This window comes from Leptidea sinapis, chromosome 23 (genome assembly GCF_905404315.1).
Source record: "Leptidea sinapis chromosome 23, ilLepSina1.1, whole genome shotgun sequence".
In the NCBI taxonomy this organism is placed as follows: domain Eukaryota; kingdom Metazoa; phylum Arthropoda; class Insecta; order Lepidoptera; family Pieridae; genus Leptidea; species Leptidea sinapis.
Window position 1 is genome coordinate 4,105,355 of NC_066287.1, and position 16,747 is coordinate 4,122,101.

At 32.9% G+C, this 16,747-nt stretch overlaps 2 protein-coding genes and 1 long non-coding RNA gene across 3 annotated transcripts in view; 2 read left to right on the forward strand and 1 right to left on the reverse strand.

Annotated features, from left to right (window-relative positions):
• Positions 1-16,747, forward strand: part of LOC126971377 (uncharacterized) — a 453,035-nt gene that overhangs the window by 183,715 nt on the left and 252,573 nt on the right. The window lies entirely within an intron of this gene.
• On the forward strand, positions 359-4,158 carry LOC126971430 (uncharacterized). Its single transcript, XM_050817750.1, has one exon. The coding sequence runs from the start codon at positions 546-548 to the stop codon at positions 1,671-1,673; it is 1,128 nt and encodes a 375-aa protein (XP_050673707.1). The 5' UTR covers positions 359-545; the 3' UTR covers positions 1,674-4,158.
• LOC126971497 (uncharacterized) lies at positions 4,244-4,872 on the reverse strand. The gene is made up of 3 exons (XR_007730917.1): positions 4,689-4,872; positions 4,530-4,591; positions 4,244-4,387 (listed from the first exon to the last, which is right to left on the reverse strand). It is a non-coding gene; the product is annotated as an uncharacterized LOC126971497 (long non-coding RNA).

Genomic DNA, 16,747 nt, shown 5'->3' on the forward strand with positions numbered 1-16,747 from the left:
ACAAATGATTTGAGTTTTCTTTAGTGATAATTCCGCCAATATTTGTCTTTAAACAATTGGACACATGTTACGCCTCTACACGAGGCATCCTCAGGACGTGTTGTCTCGCCAAAATCTGGCACGACAGTGTGTCGGATATGGTGAGTTACCGTCGATAAGTTTATTGGGACAGAAAAGTCAACGATAGTTACGATGTTTATCTCAAGTAATAGATTGACAGAATATTGGGGACGGCCGTTAGTGGATTCGGCTATCTCCGTTCTTTACGATATTATCCGTCATCTGTCAATCTATCAATCACTGCACGTTTCATACAATCGCTTTTTTCTTATAGAGTTTCGCTAGGCTGCGTCGCTGCGATGCGCAGTTAACGCATGCGCAAATCAAAGATAAGATCAACGAAAATCATAATTAAAATAAAACCGTTAAACATAAAAGTTTATTGTACCTAGTTCAATGTCTCTTTAAATTTAATGTTAACATTTAAGTGCCAAAATAGTTTTATAATTTAGAACGGTGTTTAACTGAGTTATTACGTTTACAAAATGGAAGAAGTTTATACAATTAAAGTGAAAACAAAACAAGATACAAGAAATCTTTATCCTTCGGAACGAAGATATTCGGCCTCTACTGTGTCTGGACTGGCTTTCATACACATCCTATTGGCCGTAATGTTCATAATACTAGCATGTCTTGCAGCAGCCAGCCCAAATACACAACCATCATCTAAATCAACAGAATTAGATATTAAAGTGAAAGAATACCATTTTATTATTTTATTAACGCCGAGTTTGCTCAGTTTAGTCGCTCTAATCGCTGGATTAACAGCAAAATTAGCATCAGCACGATGGTATGTTGACAGGAATATAAGATTATTATTTGCTGTAAGTATATTATCAACACTAATATCATTGTTCATGACATTAACAATGTTAGTTTGGATAATTACTACAACCAATCAAGAAATTCAGAAAGACTTGATTTTTATCAAGTATTCTGAGATATTAGACAAGAATGACTCTTATATTGTCATTCCAAGAAATTTGACAGAAACAAAGACGGTAAAAAAAGATTATACTTTCTTGAAACTCACTTTGGCAGTAAATATTTTTGTTGCAGCTTTGATTGAGTTTGTATGGTCATTAATATGTGTCAAGGTATCATACAGAGGAATGCTAAATGTTTACAATTGTAAAGATGATAATGACAAATCGGGGAGCTGTGTTCAAATTATAAAGACTGTTAAAGGGAATAATTTGAAAAAGGTGAACCGGAATGGTAACAGTTTACACTTTATTGATTATCTCCATGGGCAATATTCAAATGAAAAGACAAAAAAGGTATTTTTAGTGCAAGGAGACAACGGATTTTATTTAAAAAATCAAAGCAAAAATATAAAGAATAACGAAACAAATTCAGAAATTTACAAAGAAAGAATGATGAGTTTTTTAAATAGGTGTGGATCAGACGGTGTTTCAAATCTTGAAACACCTAGTGTTATGTCTGAGGGTGCTATAAATAGAAATGAAGAAGTAATAATTGGTGAAAGCAAGGAGGTCCCACAAACTCCAGTTAGTTGGGATGACTCAGTAAACTCTGTGTATAACCAGAACAATTTAAATTTTGATAAAATCTTCAGCCTACGTAAAAATACAATGAAAGCTGAGAGTTGATATATTATAACATTGATTGATGTTTTGGTATTCTGTAGTCGAATAACATAAACCAAGTTATGCAACACACTAAAATGATTTTGATCGAATCAAGATTTAAAAGTATTACACATATTATATACATGATTTTAATGGTTATATCAATAATTATCAGACATAATATATATATATATATATTCTTAAATCCATGTGTGTTCATTAGAATTAAATTTTAATGATTTTTTTAACTTGTGTATGATTGGGAGACTGTATGGCGTATACATTTATGAAATCTAGACCTTTCAATTATCTTTAATTTTGATATAATGTGGACTTTCAACATGTCTATTAGTTTTTAAAATTTGAAAGGGTTCAATTAGGAGCAGCAGACTCAAACAGCATTTATAATTGTTTTAAAACAACAGTTATTTTATAAAGAGATTAAGAAACAACACAATCTGCAAATCCTTGCAAGCAGTTCTGAGCTGTACTATATTGAAATGTCACACTTATTTAAGTAATGATCAACACACTTGGAATTTTAACTAAATTCTTGTGATCATTGGTAAAAATTAACATATTTTTATGTTAATAATAATCCTTTATTAAGTATTAAAATAAACATTCAAATTATACTTGATATCTAAAAGAGGTGGTTATTTTAAAACACTACTATCATAATATATCTCACTGTGATAGCTATATAGTAAATAATAGATAATAAGTAAAGTATAGAACCCAGTCTACTCTTTAATATTTAATTAGTATGATCAATGACAATCATATATGTGTTTAGAATGTCATATAATATGGAAATGATATGTCCTTATATGTATAAGGACATATAATTTTCAGACTGATAGCAGAACAGCAAAGGTGTGCTTAAAGACAAACCCCCTTATTCATAATGGTCCCCTAACTTTAAACAACTGATTAGGAGTGTTTTTTCTCATTCTGACTTAGGTCAATAGAAGAAGACAGAGTGAGAATTAGCAATGCTTTAAGTTAGCAGACTACTATGAATAAGGGGGAAGGTAAGCACACTTTTCTTCTTAGTCACAAGTCAACTGTCGCTGTCCGAATCAGGTTATAAATTCAACACATGTAACATTAACTAAATAAATGTTTTATATTGCTGCTTATTGACCAAAATATTCAATACAACTGAAGTAAATGTGGTTAATGTTTAGATATCATAGTTGAAAAGCATATTATAGTGTAATTCGTGGTACGTTCCATATTTCGACTTTGTTTTTATGCAACATAATTTGTATATGTATAGAATGCCATTGAGTATGACAGTCTAATTTGATGCACAGTAGAACTTTTATAAAAACTTTTCACATAAAGTGGTGTGAAGTTGTCAACTTGCAAATGATTCTTTTGTATAATATACCACAAGAAAGGTAATTTAACAGACTATAAAAGTAAAAATATTTAATTTTTATAAAAACTTTATCTGTTTAAAGCCGTCAAAATGCGGTCAGCCGTAAAAATTATCTGTAGCAGTCAATTTAAAAATTATTTTTTGTATTATCTATGATGTTTTAGTAACTATTCTATTACTAATTAGTAACTTTGAAGTATGTTTAAGTTATAAAAAATTGCTACATTCATTAGTAATAATCGAAATGTAATCTGTAGGTAAATCTACAAAAATCATAAAAAATGCATGACTACTTTAAACGAAATTTGTTTAAATTACTCAGTATCTATTGTTTATGTAATCTAACAAAGCGCTAGTTTGTTTAATAACAAAAGCATTGATGTCCGTTTTTTTAAACAAGCCGAAACACTTCAAAAGCAATAAATTTTATCGTAACACTAGCCCGTTGAAATTGGCGTCGGTAACGCGCGGCGGCTTAAGACGCGCTTTGTGGCAGCTTTGCACCTCAGGGGGTGATCTTTGAATTGATACTTTGTGATAATTGTAACATTGATAATCTGGCTTATGTATACCCAGAGATATATAAACTCAATGGTTGTTAAAAACAGACTGATGCATTCATTTTCATATGTTTACATTCTATTGAGATTATTGTACCATAAACTGATTTAATATATCATATTTTTCATGACATATTATGATATGTGTCCATAGTTAATTTTGTAGCAAAGAGGATGTAAATACTATTTAATAAGAGGTGGGACTGCCTAAGTAAACATTTACCCCCTTATTCATAATGGTCCGCTAACTTTAAACAGCCGCTAAGGAGTGTTTTTTCTCATTCTGACTTAGGTCAATAGAAGAAGACAGAGTAAGAATTAGCAATGCTTTAAGTTAGCAGACTATTATGAATAAGGGGGTAAATAATTAATATTATAATATAATATATTAATATAATACTCTTTAGATAAACACATAAATAGTTACCATTGCAAGTACCTACAGTTTTTAAATATTTATTCAAACAATTACTGAAATATTTTAATGTACTTTATACTCAAAAACAGATGTTTGTATAATTTATTTTGTCAATTATTTAATAAAATAAACTGGAATATTCATTTTCGCACTCATTTTATATATTTATAGTTGACCCAGCAAACATTGTTTTGCTATAAGTATAAATTATTTTTCGAGTTAGAACGTTTCTTGGATGTTGCAACAATACTTTACTTTTCTGAAATAAAAGTCTTTTCTAAAATAAACGTAGCCTAAGTTACTCCTTATTGCATCAGCTACCTGCCAATAAAAGTCCCGTCAAAATGGGTCCAGCCATTTCAGAGATTAGCTGGAACAGACAGACAGACAAAAATTGTATGAAGTGTTATTTTGGTGTATGTATATATATTCATATACATGTAGTAAAAAACGGTTATTTCAATATTACGAACAGACACTCCAATTTTATTTATATGTATAGATAATCTTACTATTACACTACAATTTACATGTGATTGATAGGGGGAGGCTTTTATCCAGCAGTGGACGTCTTCTGGGTAATGATGATGCATAGGGAAAAAAATAGTTATATAATAATAGCAGACAGTAATCATTAGAATAAAAATATATATTTATAGTAAGTAGTATACCAGTAGGTACTAGTAGTAGTATTCTAGACTCTAGAACGTACGTAAAATAAAGGCTTTAAAGTTAAACCTCTATTATTAAGTTCTTCAACAAAAGTTATAATTTATAATACCTTCTGATGTTCTTAAATATATTTTTTACGTTTTATCATAAACATGAATAACACTTATCCAATTATTTATTGTATAGGTATTTTATAGATTTCGCGATATTCTACTCGTAAAATTTTTATTATTCACTTTGTAATGTTTTTCAACGTGAATAATTTTATAAATGTCATTATAATTTTAAACGTGAAAACAATAACTGGTACAAGGAATTCAGAATTGAGAATTATTGATGGAGTGAGTTCTTACGATAGTGAGCTTCAGTATGTAATCAGTTTGGAGAGTCAGATAACAAGAACCATTCCCGGAACGAAGTCAAATTATAATAGCTTTCACATCTGTACAGGATCTGCACTGGCACCGATCTGGACTCTCACAGCGGCACACTGTGTTACTGGTCTAAACAGCGTACAAGGATTGCCTGAAAATACTATTATAAAATATGTTATACGTTATGATTTAAATACAGGCATATTAAAATCGCAAAAGGAGACAGGGCAGTTCGTAGATGTGTTGGAGACAGTTTTACACACAAACTCAAGGCTTACTCAAACAGAGATTGTGTTCTCGATCCATGATATTGCACTCATTCGGTCCGATCGTATGAAACTCGATAAGTTCGCAAAATTAAGTCCAGTAGATTATCATTCCTTGATTGGTCACGAAGCGATTATCGCGGGTTACGGACTGACGAAAACAATCAATGACACATACCTTCCATCAAGACAAATAAATAATACATTGCTTGTAGCAAACGTAATAATTCAGAAGTGTGACAAACCGTCTTTATTCTATCCTGTGGTATGCCTAGCTTCTAAGTGTGGCGCACCGGTTTTGTTGGTAGGCGGTGATTCCGGCGGTCCGTTGATACATGCATCCGGAGTGGTTGGTATACATTGTCGTGGTACTTATCGAACAGACCAGTCATACCGCATACCTGATCCTCCTTTATATAAAGTTGGGTATGATACAGCAGTTAGTCCATACCTGGATTGGATTGCGAAGATAACATCAACAGATGAAAATTCTTGAGTTATACATTTGTAATACACGTTAATAAGTTATTGGTAAAGCTAATCATAATCTAGTCCCAAAGCAATGTATGTACTTGGAGCCATTGATGTACGATAAACAACTACTCATAATCACGCTCAAAAATTGTTTTAAGCAAGACTCAACGTACGTATTAGGCAGAGTTTTCGTTCCGTTGTGTTCCGACCGCGCTTTGAAAAAAACGCCACGCAATGATAAAGTGTTCAGTGAATAACTGTCCAAATAACAGCATATACAAACTTAGAAAAGATGGATTTCAGATAATTGTCTTTTTAAATTTACTAAAATGTGTACATAACTTGACGTTTTTAATCATTTTGCTAAATTGCTACACTTCAATTGCTGATAATGTTCTAGCCTCGTGTTCGCGTCCGGGCTTTTAATGAGCGTATACAAAAGAACATTACTGCCACGAAGGTAGTAATATTTATATCTAATATATAAAATTCTCATGTCGCGGTATTTGTAGTTAAACTCCTTCGAAACGGCTTGACCGATTCTCATGAAATTTTGATTGCATATTGGGTAGGTCTGAGAATCGGACATCTATTTTTCATCCCCCTAAATGTAGGGGTGGTCCACGCCAATTTTTTTTTTAATTTTTTTGACATTTTTTTTAAATTTGTTTGACTCATAGTCAGCATGAAAATTACATACAACTTCAAATTTTCACCCATCTACGATCAACAGTTACTTTTGTATCGCGATTTTAATATCGGCAATACAACGCTTGCTGAGTCAGTTATTATATATAATGATAAGGATAATTTCATTTGACTAAATGTTTTAATGTCTTTTTTTGAGAATCTTTTAATAGGCGATTGGGGATCAGTTGTTTATTTTAGGTACGTCAATGACTTGGAGCGCGCATTTTTAAACTTACTAATTTAAATAGTTTGCAGTTGAGTATTATTATCTATGGTTTATGATAATTAAACTATAGCGGTGGAGTAAGTGGCGCGCGCAAACAAAAATCTAAAACTCACAATAAGAAGTTGGTCTCTAACGGCCGTTCCCAATATACTATGTACAGATAGAGATAAGTTACTACCTTCTACTGTCAGTAATTAGCTGTCAATAATCTGAAGCTGTCCCAATATACCCGATAAATCAATGTTATTGCCTTATATTGGGACGCGTGGATTGTATTTTCCAAACTTCTATCGCTGGTAAGCTATACGTCGTCTCATAGACAGACAGCGTGTACGGATAAGGTGAGTTACCGTCGATAAGTTTATTGGGACAGAAAAGTCAACGATAGTTACGATTTTTATCTCAAGTAAAAGATATACTTTATATTGAGAACGGCCGTAAATGTCTCTCAAATTATTCAAATATTAATGACTCTGTAACACACGTGTCTTATATTAATGGGGATAAAAATAAAACCATTCGTGATTAATATGCATGTTTTTTTATTTTTAATAATTATACCTATACGGCCAAGAACTAGTTTTCTTTAGTAGCTTAATTAGCTTCCTTGTGCATTGCATGTGCATTGTGCATTGGAATTGGCCATCTTGGTTTGTATTTCTTATTTATTTATCCATAGATTAAAAATATATTAATAATACTTATGTATATAGACGATCTAACAAGTTATATTTGTCAATATGTACGTTAGCTAATGGCTTAATACTGAAAATCATATAATAATACTGGCTGAGACGTTGTTCTGTATATAATAAAAAAAATACTGTTTTATAGGAATTTGCCAATAATATTTCAAAACATCAAGAATTATTTCGTAAAAAAATCTCCCTGTTGTTATAATGAAATTGTTTCACAGCGGAACTGTCAAACCATGCGTCACAAAATTCTCTCATAGAAAAAATGTCTATACAAAACAAATATTGAAAATAAACATAATTATGGGTCCCGAATCGAAATAAAAACTATCCTATCTCTTGAGTTGGACCTGGTTATACTGCACCCCATGAAGTAATACCAATTAAAATCCGTTCATTAGTTTAGGAGTCCATCACGGACAAACAACGTGTCACGTAATTTATATATATTAAGATAATCTGAGCCTATTTCACAGGCGATAAAATATAGGAACGTTTGTTGGTATGTATGTTCTTGTACTTACATTTCATAGGACTAAAACGCGTGTAAATTGCCTAAAAATTACCTACATTTCACCCTGAAAACATGATCCTACAAATATCACGAAATGGGTTGAATAAATATTTATAAATGTTAATCCTATAAAAAGTTTTATCATATAAAAAGTTGGTAGGTACCTAATTAATAAAAAGAGTTTTAAAGCGATATAAAGTTCCCTGAGATTTTTTAGTTACCTACAATAAATCAGTTTACATGCATTAGCTTAAATATATCGTAGTTCCTATGAAGTTATGTGATTTCACCGTATATTAGACATTTCGCATGAATATTCATTTAAAAAATTACGTTCCAGTGCGTGTTGAGACTGACGAACAGCGGTTCGTTGCGCCTTTATATTACACTGTTGCCAATTGGAACACGATGGGAATAAACTAATAATATTATGCGGAACTAAAATGAAATATAATCAAAGCCAGTGCTCTGTAAACGGCTCGATCAGCTGCGTTGCGTAGAGAACACGTAGAGCTGTATGTGTCGTACTGTGTCGCTTTATTGTGTGTCTTCTATCACATTTATTTATTACACGGGGAGTGTTCCGAAGAGCTGTTATCACCTAATTTCTGCCGCCGAATTCCACCTTCGCACGACACGCCACAGCTTAGGAAATCATCCCCACCATCTGGATGTGTGGCGTTCCTCCACAGTGGGAGGCTCCTATGCACAGGATGCCGGCTAGATTGTAGGTACCACAACGGTGCCAATTTCTGCCGTGAAGCAGTAATGTGTAAGCATTACTGTGTTTCAGTCTGAAGAGCGCCGTAGCTAGTGAAATTACTGGGCAAATGAGACTTAACATCTTGTCTCAAGCTGACGAGCGCAGTTGTAGTGCCGCTCAGAATTTTTGGGGTTTTTCAAGAATCCTGAGCGGCACTGCATTGTAATGTGCAGGGCGTATTTATTACCATCCGCTCAACGTCCTGCTCGTCTCGTCCCTTATTTTCATAAAATAAGTGCGGTTTTCTTTCTTCCATATACCGCAAAGCTGTGGAATGAGCTTCGATACGACATGGGTACCTTCAAAAAAAGCGTGTATAATATATGCTGGGATTAGTATGTACCCTGTTTGTCTTTTTTATTCTCTTTCAAACATACCATTAGAGAATCTCATAATATAATTAAATTAACAATCACTTGAAAGTCAAATTTTACCACCTACAAATTATATCCAGGCATATTTTTCATGAAAATCAGCGGGTCTCATTTTTTTCAAAGAAATAAACATTACCTTAGTGCACCTGCAGCTATAGATACCCCAAAAGGTTTAAAGAATAAATAATTACTTTAACAATAGGTACTTACTAAATTTCCCACCAACTCTACGATAATTATTGTTGTTGTAAGATCATTGTGGGACTGGTAATGAATAGTTGTGAAACTCCATACATATTTTCTAATATTGTTGTGGCAATCGACTAAATTCAAAATCATAGAGGTCCTGAAGGAGGCATTACCCGTAGATTAGATTATTAGAAGGGTTCCCTCTCGTTCCCGTACAGGGTCAGGCTACGTGTCGTATTCTGGCTAGGGTCGAGGCCACAGTACCGATTAATAATAGTCAAGGCATAACTCCACTTCAATTTGTAGCCGCCACCACCTTGAGATGACACAGCTGCGCTTGTTAAATTTATATTTCTAGCTTACGCAGATATTTCGACCAAGAGACCACATGATGTTAAGTGATCACCGCCGCCCACATTCTCTTGAACCCTAGAGGAATCGGAGAAGCATTACCGGCCTTATAGAATATTCTTCTCAATACATTTTTGATAATGTTCTGTATATTCATAAGCACATTGAAGAATTTTCTAGAAACAGTGGCATTCATAATGTTAACACGAGGAACAAACATAAACTTGTTATGCCTACTACTCGGTTGGGTCGAGTTAGTAAGTCTTTTGTTGGGCGATGTATATGCTTCTACAATATGATCCCAGAAAATGTACAAAACAAATGTGTTACGAAATTTAAAAGAATTGTTAAAAACCGTTTGTGTGGGAAAGGTTATTATAGCATAAACGATTTTCTTAATGACACCACGGACTGGGAATAAAGCGAACACCCTCTGGCTCTTTAATTATAAATTTTTATTGTACGATATTACATTGTAATCCATATTACATATTTAAAAAAAAATCCCGCTGAGTTTCTTGCGCCCATTCTTTTCAGGTCTGAGGCAGTCTCTTTTGAATGGGTGGTAGTTTTTGACGTTCAATAAGTGATTTTAAATCCTATGATTAAATTATTGATTTAACTTATATCAATAATTGTAAAGGAAAAAGTTTAAAAATGGGTTATTATTATTGCGATAGGCACCTATGTCCCTTGAGACAACTCTTAATTCGTTGAACATCTTCAAAGAATATTGCCTCTTACACCTTAATAATCACAAAAAAGCAGTAGGTAAATTTATCGCTAGATTCCCTCCGTTATACTATTTATTGTAATACCTTGGTATTGCTCTCATCTAGTCTGGATCACCCCAGAATCAGGTCGAACTATTTTACCACGTTTAACGAAGACCAAACCCAAGTGTCGGGCATCTATTCATGACCTTGAAGGAAATGTTGAGTAATAAATGTACAAAGCATATTCTGTAATCATTTCGTGACAATTTTAATCAATTACATGGAACGCAGTCAGGCAGCCATCTTGTGAAAGTTTCGCTCCAATTTGATAAGTATGGTTTTAGGTAGGTATTGGCTTATAAATAAATGATTCTACAATGGTCAAAAGAGTTTATTCTCGCTTCAATATAATATTTATAATAATAATAATTGATATAAAAAAGTTTATATTATTTTAAGTAACTTTGTCAATGAAAAATAAATATGTCCCCTTAGATTAAGGATTGGTCTCCGCTGCACTCCAACTAGATACCGCACTACATAATAACAATAGCTTTTTTATTACAGTAACTATTAGATGCTTGTGTGCGTGGCATCTTGACACTCAATGGCATCTTTAAAATTTTGTAACATACGCTTCGTGTTATTTTACATTGAAATTAATAAAATACAAAATACTTACTGATGATATGTGATCCCCGTGTTTATCTTATTGCTTGTAGTATTATTTTTACAATATTTTTCTACGCAGCCCTGCATTTAAGTTTCAATTATTGGCAAAGTTTAACAGAACATTAACGTCACACATTGTTCGAAACAGGCTCAAGCACGCCTACTTGAGCGTAGTATTAGTTTGCGCACTTTCAATAGCCCGAAAATAGGTCACTCCATTCACACAAACACACACACACACACAAACGAACACACACCTTTTTTAGTTTTTTAGAGTTTGCTTATAATTGTCATAAGCTTTCGAAATGACCAAGCCTCTGCACCTCAGGGTATCCTACCGCAGAGGTTAGGGCACAAAACTTTCTGTAACCATACATGATTAGGCTTCAATAAATGATTATTATTATTCCTAGTCCGTGGTATTATTATGAAATTCATTATGTTATAGTAACCTTTACCACACAAACTTCATTTCATACATACTAGTTATATTCGTGAAGAGGCAGGAGGGCCTGCATCAGAACTCATCTTGTGTGATGTATGTGGGTAGGTCCCTAGGCAGGTGGGTGTTAGCAGAAAAATCACAAGTCCTTGTTACAATCACATTTGTTTAATCAGCACAGGGTTAAATAATCGAAATACACAGTCAAATGAACAATGTACAGTCTAACCAACACAAAACCAACTAAATTTTAACATACGTATACCTATATCATAACTACGTAACGCTCCAGCTTTTTGTGCCTACACTATAATATGTTGAACAGTGGTGACCATGGAGTATGAAAATTTTAAGGCTAGATTTGTAGGAAACATTCTTATAATACATAATTTTATATATATAACTAACTAGCTGACCCAGCAAACGCTGTATTGCTATATAAAAGTAATAAAAAAAAATTATAGGGTGTAAAAAGTAGATGCAACCGATTCTCAGACCTACCAAATTTATCGTACTACAATTATTGTAAGTATTGATCCATTGCCATCTTGCAACCCTATAGCGGATTTGTGGGTGGAACAGAATAATATAAAAATCGCGATACAAAAATAGGGGTTGATCGTAGAGGGTTGAAAATTTAGGGTTTTATGTATTTTTTAATGCTGTATCATAAAAAAATAAAAAATTACGTCCATAAAAATAAAAAAACTTTTTGGGGTGGACCACCGTAACCATTTAGGGGGATGAAAAATAGATAGTAGCTGATCCTCAGACCTACTGAATATGCATATAAAATTTGGTAAAAATCAGTAAAGCCGTTTCGGAGGAGTAAGGTAACTAACATTGTGACACGAGAATCTTATATATTACTAGCTGACCCAGCAAACGTTGTATTGCCGATATTAAAAACGCGATACAAAAGTAACTGTTGATCGTAGATGGGTGAAAAATTTGGAGTTTTTTTTAATGCTGACTCATAATCAAACAAATTCAAAAAAAAATCATAAAAATTTAAAAAAAAAATCGTGTGGACCACCCTTAACATTTAGGGGGATGAAAAATAGATGTTCTCCGATTGTCAGACCTACCCAATATGCACTCAAAATTTCATGAGAATCGGTCAAGCCGTTTCGTAGGAGTTCAATGTTTTACACGAGAATTTTATATATTAGATAAGATTCTACTTATCACAAATTATAAATTTGAAATTAGTTCTTTTGCCCTGTGTTTGCCCGGGGCATAAAAATAATAGGAAAGTTCCAGGCCCAATTGTGTCGTAAGAGGCATATGGGCATTTACCAGTGGGAGGGAGGCTTTTTGCACAGCATGCCGGCTAGATTATGGATACCACAACGGCGCCTTTTCCGTGAAGCAGTAATGTGTAAAAAAGTAAAATTATTCGGCTTCGGTCTGAAGGGCGCCGTAGCTAGTGAAGTTACTGGGCATATGAGACTTAAGATCTTATGATTCAAGGTGACGAGCGGAGTTGCTAAGTTCCGCACGGAATTTTTGGGTTTATCAATAATCCCGAATGCCACTGCATTGTAATAGGCAGGGTGTGTCTATTCCCATCAGCTAAATGTACTGCTCGTCTCGTGCCTTATTTATTTTTTTATTTATTTATTTATTTATTGGAAAACAAACAGCTTAAGTTATATACACATTGTAACACATAATTTATATTACACAAGCCAATAAAGTTTCCACTTAAATATAAACAAAGTAGGAGTGAATATAATACAAAACATAACGATTTGATATACATTTTAAACATAAGGCGAAAAAAGTACACAAAAATACAAATGAAACAAAATTTATCAAATTTATCGGTTGGACATATTTTAAGAATGTTTAAGATATTCTTTAATTTTTTTAGTAAAAGTTGGATAGCTGCTATGAAAAATGTCTAAGTGACTATAATTATTATTTTAAGTGTTGCATGCTCTTATAATAAAACAATTGCTAGTATAATTAGTTCTACGAACAGGGATAAAGAATGTATCTATAGAACGTGTATAATGTTTTGGACAGTTAAGTATAATGTTACTTAAAATACGATTGGAATCAATTAAGTCATGTAATATTTTGAAAAGGAAAACTTGATCTCTGTATTCTCTACGCTGTTGTAAAGATAGGTAATTAAATTTAGGAGTATTACAATTTTGAAACTTATAATTTAATCTTTTAATAAATTTATTTTGTACACTTTCTATAGCATCTATATATTTTGTATAACGTGGGTTCCAAGCAGTCGAGGCATATTCTAAATATGGTCTGACATAAGCATTATATAAAAGATTAAAAGTATGAATATTTTTGAAGTCATTTCCCTGTCTGAATATAAAACCAAGCATTTTATAAGCTTTTGCTGTCATATTGTCTATATGATTTTCAAATAAGAGAGCCGAATCTAGCGTTACCCCAAGGTCTTTTATTTCTGACACCCTTTTAAGGGGTTTATTGTTTATTTTATATTTGAAGAAAATTGGCATTTTTTTCCTCGAAAATGTTATCATACAGCATTTGTCAACATTGAGGTATAAGTCATTAGCGGAAAAATAGTTTCCTAACTCAATTAAATCGCTTTGTAGGTCAACACAGTCCTGTTTTTCTTTTATTATTTTAAATATTTTGGTGTCATCCGCATAAAGTAAAATATTAGAATTTTGAAAAGATTGCAAAACATCATTAATAAATATGTTAAATAACAATGGGCCAAGGTGAGAGCCCTGAGGAACGCCCGATGTAACAGGGACAAAACTAGAAATAAATCCTTTAACAGCTACCGCTTGTGTTCTGTTACGGAGATACGACTCCAGCCATCTTAGAAGATCTCCTTGAATACCGATACGCTCAAGTTTAAATAATAGTCGAGCATGCGAAATTTTATCGAACGCCTTTGAATAGTCGGTATAAATTGTGTCTACCTGGAATCCATTGTTTAAGGCATCCATTACTTCATCTAGAAATTCGCAAAGGTTAGTTTCCGTCGAGCGTTTATTTACAAATCCATGTTGCTGTGGAATAATTAGTGGTCGTAATAAAGGAAATAAAGTGTCATAGATATTTTTTTCAAATAATTTTGGGATGACCGATATCTTTGAAATCCCACGATAGTTTTTAATATTATGTCTGTCACCACTTTTAAAAATGGGAACAATTAAAGACATTTTCCATATTGATGGTAAACTACCTGAATGTAATGATTTCCTAAAGAGTATATCTAAAGGTATTGAAATTTGTCTACTACATGCCTTCAGTAAAATTGGGTGTAAATGATCGGGACCACTTTCTTTGGTTGGGTCAAGTTTTAACAAGTACTTTTCTACCTTTTCACGTGTAATGTCTATTGTTCTCGCAATAGTTTGAGTATAGCTTAATGGTAAGTTATCATGGCTAAATCTAGTATTAGAATCGGCTGTAAAAACGGAGCTAAAGAATGTGTTAAACATATTAGCTATCATTTGACCGTCTGATCCAGTATCATCATCATAGTACATACAGTCTGGAATGCAATTACTACTTCGCTTAGATTTTACAAATGCCCAGAATTTTTTAGAATTGTTATAAATATTATTTTCGGCCTTATTAATAAATAAATCATAGCATTCTGCTTCTAAACGTTTTGTTTCACGGCGTAATTCCGAGAACCTATCATAATCACTAGATCTTCCGTATATTTTCCATTTTTTATGAGCTTTTAGTTTTTTCTTAATTAACTTTATTAAAGATCTAGAGTACCACGACGGAAACTTATCATTTTCATGCACTAGTTTTGTAGGGACAATTCGATCTATAATATGGTTAAGTATAGAATAAAATTTTCCTACGGCACATGTTATATCTTCTGATGAGAGCTCTTCAACCCAGTAAATTTTTGATAATTCATCATTAACTGCATTGTAGTCGGCGTTGTGATAACAACGAACAACACGAGTCGGTGCTCGTAAGTACATGTTATTTTTTTCACTCTCAACCTTCACCACTAAGGATGGATGATGACCGTCTTCTGGCAATGCTAATGGTTTTGTTCTATTGACCACACAAACAGTATTAGATAAAACAAGATCTAATAGTCTATTATTATTGTTGTAAATATTATTATACTGCTTAAATCCTGTAAATGTCATAAATGCAAATAGCTGATTAACTAAATTATTATAAGAAGTGTTTACAATGGTAATATGTCCTCCGGGAACATGCAGCCATGTTGCATCCTTAACATTGAAGTCTCCTAATACTATGAATTTATCATTTGGGAATTTAATTACTAGATCAGATAAATATTCAAAAAATGTAGCTTGAGAGTTACTTTGTTGTGTGTTTTGTGGAAAATAACAGCAGAAAACCCTTAACTTTTTTCGGGTTGTATACTTTTCCAAAAGTAGGTCCAGAGAAGTAATGTCCGCATCAGGCAAACATGGAGGCACGTAAGAGTGAAGCATGTCTACAGTAACACAACTACGACGTACAGCAATCAGTGTACCCCCACCCATAGTCACTCCTAGACGCTTGTAATCACGATCATTTCGGTATACACTATATCGCGAGTCAAAAAATTCTTCATTGAAAAATCCTTCTGACAACCATGTTTCGCTCAAACAAACTATATCATAATTCATATTCAAAAGATTCAAATAAAATTGTTTTGTTTTGGTGCGTAATCCCCTAACGTTTTGGTAAAATATAGTTAGAGCCATACTAAGTTAGAAGAAGCATTAATAAATAGTAATCATAAGTAATAATTCGATCCAAAATTTGTTCAAACAGTTTTCTACAAAATAAGTTTAAAAACATACACCACAAAATTGTATAGCAATAAATAAAAGCACTTATAATAAATAATAAAATAACTAGCTTATAGAAACATTCCCTCGTAGAACCAACCACATTATAAAGCTTGCAAAAACAGCAACTACAATTAAAACTATAATATCTATAAATAATTTTAAAAGTCATTAATATCAAAGCAAAGACAAACATGTATGAGTTTAGTATGGTAGCACTTATGTGATTTTCTTTAAACATTCACTAGAACTTATATGAATAACCGGTGAGCTGCTAGTTTTCCGAACCATGATCGTACAGTTACGGACCCAGCAATACATGAAGCCTTTCTGCTTTGCTCTTCGTCTAGCCTCATTTAGAAGAGATTTATTATAGGTTGATAGGTGATCATTAGCATATATTGGAGTATTAACACCGGCATATCCAAGGTCGGAAGCTTTTAAATTTTTTATTTTCCTTAGTGATGAAAGAAAGTCATCCTTTTTATATCGTGCCTGCATTTTTAATATAATTGGGCGGGGTTT

Coding starts and splice junctions, on each gene's coding strand:
- LOC126971430 (XM_050817750.1), top strand. CDS start 546: ATGGAAGAAGTTTATACAATTAAAGTGAAAACAAAACAAGATACAAGA.